At 43.6% G+C, this 7,101-nt stretch overlaps 1 protein-coding gene across 1 annotated transcript in view; it reads left to right on the top strand.

Annotated features, from left to right (window-relative positions):
* The window catches only part of BRCA2 (BRCA2 DNA repair associated), a 101,088-nt gene that overhangs the window by 55,183 nt on the left and 38,804 nt on the right, over window positions 1-7,101 (top strand). Inside the window, 3 exon segments of the mRNA XM_007955959.1 lie at window positions 921-990; window positions 5,609-6,042; window positions 6,550-6,731. Coding sequence (XP_007954150.1) covers window positions 921-990; window positions 5,609-6,042; window positions 6,550-6,731 — 686 coding nt within the window.

Below are 7,101 nucleotides of genomic sequence, written 5' to 3'. Positions count from 1 at the left end.
GCCAGTTCTTTCATTGCAGCTTTGACTTCTTCCTTCATTACCATTGGTTCTAGATCATATGCCACTTCCTGAAATGGATGAAGATCGATCAGTTCTTTTTGGTACAGTGACTTGGTGTATTCCTGCCATCTTCTCTTCATGTTTCCTGCATCATTCAATATTTTGCCCATAGAATCTCTCAATATTGCAACTTGAGGCTTTTAAATTTTTTCTTCAGTTCTTTCAGTTTGAGAAATGCCGAGTGTGTTTTTCCCTTTTGGTTTTCAGACTCCAGGTCTTTGCACATTTCATTATAGTAATTGGCTTTACTATTAATTTACTAGGAGCTCTGGTAGCATAGTGGCTAAAGCACTTGACTGCTAACCAGAAGGCTGGCGGTTAATTGCTCACTGTAGGTCACCATTTTTTAGTAGTTTTCAGTTTCTCTTTCTAGGCTAAATTTATGCTGATTTCTTTTATACTTTTTTGTTTTTTGTGTTTATGCTGTTTTTTGTGTTTGCTCTGTTAGTTTGGTATACAGTTGTTATCAGTTTGTGAATCAAAAGATTTCTCTTGTTGTTTATTTACTGAGCCTTCACTAGTTGAATTGAAAATTTAAAAATCTATAACTGTCTCAAGGAGCTCTGTGGCATAGTGCCTGAAGCACTTGACTGCTAACCAGAAAGCTGGTGGTTCAAACCCACCAGGCACTCCTCGGAAGGAAGATGGGGCAATCTAATTCCATAGTGATACTGCCTTGGAAACCCAAAGAGGGGTCACTATGAGTTGGGTCCGACTCGACGGCACATAACAACAACAATAACGTAACTGTCTCAGAATATTTTTTGTAAATATTTACAATAATGTGTAATAAACTGACAGGAAACAAAATCTCCCATTAGATTTTCAATAATATATAATATAAAATGATTTTTTTGTAGGCACAATAAAGGATAGAAGACTATTTATGCATCACATTTCCTTACAGCCAGTTACCTGTGCACCATCTTGGTAAGCCATCTTTAAATTTTTTTTTAAATTATTACTATATGCTGTCATAGGAATAACTTTTTTTTTTTTAAATAAATATTTCTAAAAATAATGGCTACCATATGTCACTAACATGCAGCGAAGAAATCTTGGAAACATATACCAGGGCTAAAGACTTCAGTCCTTTTGTTGGTGCTTTATAGTGCTATTTATGTCATCTCATTTTCTCATTTAATGACACCTAAATAGACAAACTTTGTTCCAGTTTTTAGATGAGATACTGAGAGTGAGAGAGATTAAGGAAATTACTGAAAATCAACTCACAAAAAAGACAGTAGAGATGGAAAATCATCCCTTTTCCTCTCTTGCCTCTCAAAACCCCACTAAAATTAATTAAAAAAGAAACCAAACTCACTGCCATCAAGTTGACTCCAACCCATAGTGAACCCCTCTTGGGTTTCTGAGGCGGCATCTCTATGGAAGTAGATTGCCCAACCTTCCTTCTGAGGAGTGGCTGGTGGGTTTGAACCACCAGCTTTCTGGTTAGCAGTCAAGTGCCTTAGGCACTATGCTACCTAAACTGCCTTTGAGTTGAATCTGACCTATAGCGACCCCTCCTTGGGTTTCCGAGGCGGTATCACTACGGAAATAGATTGCCCAACCTTCCTTCCAAGGAATGGCTGGTGGGTTTGAACTGCCAGCCTTCTGGTTAACAGTCAAATGCCTTAGGCACTATGCCACCAGGGCTCTTAAAATTAATAAGACTTTAAAAATATATATAAATATAAACCCACTAGGACAAAGAACAGAAGAAACAGACAACAACAGAATTTTGGAAGCCAGAAAGCAGTTGGGTGACTCGGCAAACCTGAAAAAACTTACACATAAAAGTGTTGTCAGAGTCAGCAGAGAAGGCCCTACTGCCCTCTGAGGGACCTGAGGAAGCCTCTGAAGTTGGCCATACCATGCACTTGTGGAGATGAAGTAGGACGTAGGAAGACTAGGTGACTGTTCAAGAAGCGTTTACATCTGCTCCCTCCCCTATGGCAGGCGGTCAGTTATCGCTCTCCCCCAGGAGACCAGCAGTTTGGAGAGGATGAATTAGGGGATTCTGGGCTTGAGGCAGGGGAGATACCAGGCACAACTGAGGAAAAGGGAACTGGAAACAGAGGAAGGAAGAGTCTATGTGCCAACAGACTCCCACATTGAAGCACATCATTGGGAGATTCTGGAATACCAAGGACAAAGAGGAACTTTACATTTCCCATAGGAAAAGAAGAGCAGGTTTCCAATAACGCTTTGAGAATTAAAATGGTGTGTACCCTTTCATCAGCCACAGTGGAAGCTGGAAGAGTGCAGACTATGATGTTGTTGTTGTGAGGTGTAATATGTACTGTACCTGCCTTCGAGATTCAGAGAGAACATGATTTCCCACCTAGGATTCTGTCACTGGCCAGTGTCTGGTACGTGTGGCCGTAGACATTTCTCAGATATAAAGTAGCACAAGATTTATCTCCTATGCCTTTTTCTCAGGGAGCTAATCAAAATAATTAGCTGAATCAAGAAAGAGGAAGATATGGGACTTAGGAAACAAGTGGTCAACATAGGGAGAGGCGAAGGGAACCCTCAGGATGGTGCTAACTGAGAAGACCTCATGATAGCCAGCTTTCTTGGGAAAGACGGTGAGTCAAACATACTCGGTCCTTTCACTGCCTCCCCAAATCCTACCAAAGCCAAGTGAAGGAACTTACACACAAGCACACCTCCTTCTGTCACGCTTCCCAGATACTGCATTTTTCACAAATTGGAGGTTAATGGCAACCCTGCGTCGAGCAAGTGTGTCAGCGCCATTTTTCCAACAGCTTGTGCTCACTTCGCATCTCTGGGTCACGTTTTGGTCTTTCTCACGGTATTTCAGACTTTCTCATCATATGATTGCACACTTAATAGATTACAGAATAGTGTTAACAGAACTTTTATGGACACTGGAAAACCAACAAATGACTTGCTTTATTGCGATATTCGCTTATTGTGGTGGTCTGGAACCAAACCCACAGTGTCTCTGAGGTCTGCCCATGCCACAGACACACGTCAGAGGACAAGGAAGTTGGAGGAGGGACTACAGCATCTAAATGTTTGAAAGCGCACAGAAGAAGACGGACCTGGAGCTGGTAGTGGAGAGAGCACAAAGCCAACTCTTTACACTCAGGAACCCTCAGAAGCTCAGACAGTGGTGGATTCAGATGTCTTCAGAACTGCGTGATGGAGAGGGAGAGAGCCCAACTAAGGAGGGTAGAAGATATGTCTGGTGCCACCTTCACGCCATGAACCCGGGCTATTCTAACTGAAGACCAGACGGTGGTTCTTCAGAGAGGGTTCAGTAGAGAAGGACTCTTCACTGGAGAGCCCAGGGGGTGCAGCTGAAGCCAGAAGTCTGAACTGAGAGCAGAGTCAGTGAAGAAGTTAGTGTAGCCCCCTGAGTGTGAGGACCCCAGAAGCAGTCTCCCCACCCACCTTCTAGAATGCTGGCAGCTGAGTTTTCACTATTGCAGTTTTCTAGCTAATCCGTCAACAGTTTTGTTTATTGTCAGCAGTTTCTGCCTATGTACCAAGAACTGCCTTTTGGTTCCCAGCTCTTGAGTATGTACAGACATCCAGAGATTGCCAGACATCAGGAAAAAACCAAACTGATCAAAACTTAGAAGAAACACTACTCAAGAAGGAAAATTGAAATACAGACAAACACATACTGTGTGCACTTTATGCTAATTTAACAACTCAGCTGTAAATCATTTTTACGTAGTCATAATGTAAATGTTGGGAGCTCTGGTAGCATAGTGGCTAAGACACTTGCCTGCTAACCAGACGGCTGGCGGTTCAAACCCACCAGCCACTCCTCGGAAGGAAGGTTGGGCAATCCTACTTCCGTAGTGATTCTGCCTCGGAAACCCAAGGAGGGGTCGCTATGAGTTGGGTTTGACTCGACGGCACATAACAACAACAACAACAGTGTAAATGTTGAATATGGATTGAATGACATACGTGACTTGGGTGGATGGGGAGAGGCAAGAAGTTTTGCCTGTGAGGGTGTATGTAGTGAAGCGCTGATGAAGGGCTGTGTCTTCAGTTTTGTACAGTGGTCCTTCAGTAGGAAAAATCAAGAAGAAGGAGTTACAGGGATGGCACTTAGAGATATCAGGCGCAAATATTAGTAGAAGCATCTAAAAATGTTGAAAGCAGTTGCAAAATCTTTTCTATCTGGCAAATTTTTTAAACCCAAAGATTTGGTTTAAATTGTTTTAATGTTAGCCTTCCCAAAAATAACTATTTGTGGTGGTGTCAAAAACAGTTAACTGTATTTCTGAGATATATTTTCCAGCCGGATTCAAATACACATGCTTATGTGTAGAAAGCTAGGTGATGTTGTTGTTGGTTTGTTTTCATTTGTTTTTCTCGAAAACAAGTTGTAATTTTAAAAAAGAAGGAAATGTTTAGTTATGTATATGCATGTTACTCTTATTTACGTAGTAAATGGGAAAAGCTCCATGCATGTAGCAAATATTTGTTAAGCAACTACTGTGAGTGCCTGATATATTCTGTGCTGATGAATAAAAAATAAGTAACTGATTGCTATTCAGGGAGGCAGACGGGACAGCAAGAATCATCGCATGTAAATGTTGAGCTCGATACGGCAGGTGATGGGACTACACATGAGAACCGGCTTCAGGAGAGGGAAGGCTGGGGAAATGTTTCAAGGGTGGCAAGCCTTTCCTGCTAAATGAAGGGAGCACTAATAAACGGTTAAAGAGGTGGAAGAGAGATTAATAAAGTGAAGTAGTGGGGTTCCTGCAGAGACGAAACCATTATGTGGCGGCCAGAGAACAGCAGAAGGTGTTGGTCAGAGCAGAGAGGACGTGTGACTGCTGTTCTGGTGCAGGAGGTGAGAAGTCTGTGGTGGAAGTGGACAGGCCAAACAGAGAGCCCCGCTGACAGACTCCCATTGCCCGAGAAGGTGGTAGAGTCAAACCTGAGAGGACAGGTGTGAGGACATCATCAGAGACTTGAAGAGCCCAGGATGGTGGTTTGACATGCAACCATGATGAATGCAAAACAGTTACTGGGAAAGAATTAATATGCAACATGTGAGGTCTACAAAGAAAATACAGATCCCTTAACATTTATATGTGTGCACTTACTGGTGAATGTTGTTGTTAGGTGGCATAGTGCGTAAGGCATTTGACTGCTAACCAGAAGGCTGGAGGTCCAAACCCACCGGCCACTCCTCGGAAGGAAGGTTGGGCAATCTACTTCCGTAGTGATACCGCCTCGGAAACCCAAGGAGGGGTCGCTGTGAGTCAGGGCCGACTCGAAGGCAGTGAGTTTGCTCTTGTTGTCGTCAGGTGCCGGCGAGTCAGCTCTGACTCACAGCGACCCCGTCTGTGACAGAACGCAACACCACCCGGTCCTGCGTCACCCCACGGTCCTGCTGGGTTTGCGCGCATTATGGCAGCCACTGTGCCACTCCATCTCGTTGAGCGTTTTCCTCTTTATTGCTGACCCTCTGTTGCCAAGTATGAGTAGTGAATAGTCAGGCTCACTGGTAAATAGTCAAACTTAAATACTTTTCTCCCCATTTCAGCACAACTAAAGAATCGCGAGAAATACAGAACCCGAATTTTACGGCACCTGGTCAGGAATTTCTTTTTAAGTCTTGTTCTTTTGAACACTTGGCTTTGGAAAAACCTCCAAGCAATTTATCCGTTCCAGGACAGCTGCCTCGTAAAGTTCCTGCCACGGGAAATGAGAAAACAAGACCCTCAGTTACGACAGGCAAAGCCACCAAAGTCTTTGTCCCACCTTTTAAAACGAGGTCACGTTTTCAAGGAAATGAGCAGTGTGCTACCAGGAATGTGAATTTGGAAGAAGACAAACACACCCAAAGCAGTAGAGTTGAGCTCGATGCCGGTGACAGTGAGAATGGCATTGGTGAGGGTGGACTTCCTCGGGCTGACGGGCGCACCTGCCATCAGGCAGCAGCTGCACCTCCCAGAAACGGTGCCGGAGAACCTTTAGGTACCGGGTGGGAATTCGCGTGACACGTTCCCGCCTTTGGGTTGGATAGTGCTCTTATCCAATGGTGTCCCAAGGGTGTTGCCCCCTTCTGTGATGATTAATAATTTCAAAACCTTTTTCAGTACGTTAGATAGTTCTAAATCCAAAGAGTAGGTCAAATTGTTCTGTTTCCTTTTTAAAAATACCTACTTGTGGATTTGCTTGTTGAAAATAGAGATAGAGCATGCAGTCCTGGCCTGCTGGACTGGAATATTTTTTTTTTTTTATTTGGCTACTGATTTTCTTCCAAGTGTGAGATAAAAAGAATTGCTGTATTTTTATTCTTTTACAGCTTTACAAATTGGGAAGCTTTGTTCATCCCTGAAGATACAAAAAAGGAAGAAAAATACTTTTATTCTGCATTTAGAATGACAGAAAGTTGATTTGTATGATGTAAAACAGGGATTGGCTGTGCTTTTAAAATTCTGCAGCACATTGAGTACTGGCTAATTATGTATTCTTTAATAGATTTAGTGTCAAGTCTTCAGAATGCCAGAGAGATGCAAGATGCACGGATACAAATGAAACAGAGGCAACGTGTATGTCCACAGCCTGGCAGTCTGTATCTAGCAAAAACGTCCACCACACCGAGGATCTCGCTGAAAACAGCTGTTGGGGCCCGAGTTCCCCGCACACAGTCTCCGAAGCAGGTGCGCTCTGTCCCTGGTGCTTATACAGCCATCACGGCAAAGGGTGACTATTGAATCAACTGTTGTTTCCAAATCATTTTATTCAGAGAATTAAAAATGAATGCAGGAATGAATGAACGAAACCATGTCTCCTAATTGGCCTAAAGGAGCCCTGCTGGCGCCGTGGCTGAGCACTCAGCTACTGTACTGCTTACTCAGAGGCTGACATTTTGAACCCACCAGCCACTCACACAAGAAAGATGTGGTGGTCGGCTTCCATAAAGATGACAGCCTAGGAAACCCTGTGGTGCAGTTCCACTCTGTCCTCTAGGGGCGCTGTGAGTCAGAATGGACTCCACGGCAGTGGGTGTGGTTTGGGCTTTGCTTCTGT

Source organism: Orycteropus afer, unplaced genomic scaffold (assembly GCF_000298275.1).
Source record: "Orycteropus afer afer isolate SDZICR_OR568_19922 unplaced genomic scaffold, OryAfe1.0 scaffold00558, whole genome shotgun sequence".
Lineage (NCBI taxonomy): Eukaryota > Metazoa > Chordata > Mammalia > Tubulidentata > Orycteropodidae > Orycteropus > Orycteropus afer.
Note: the sequence above shows the minus strand (reverse complement) of the source record. Positions and strands in the feature narration are given on the sequence as shown.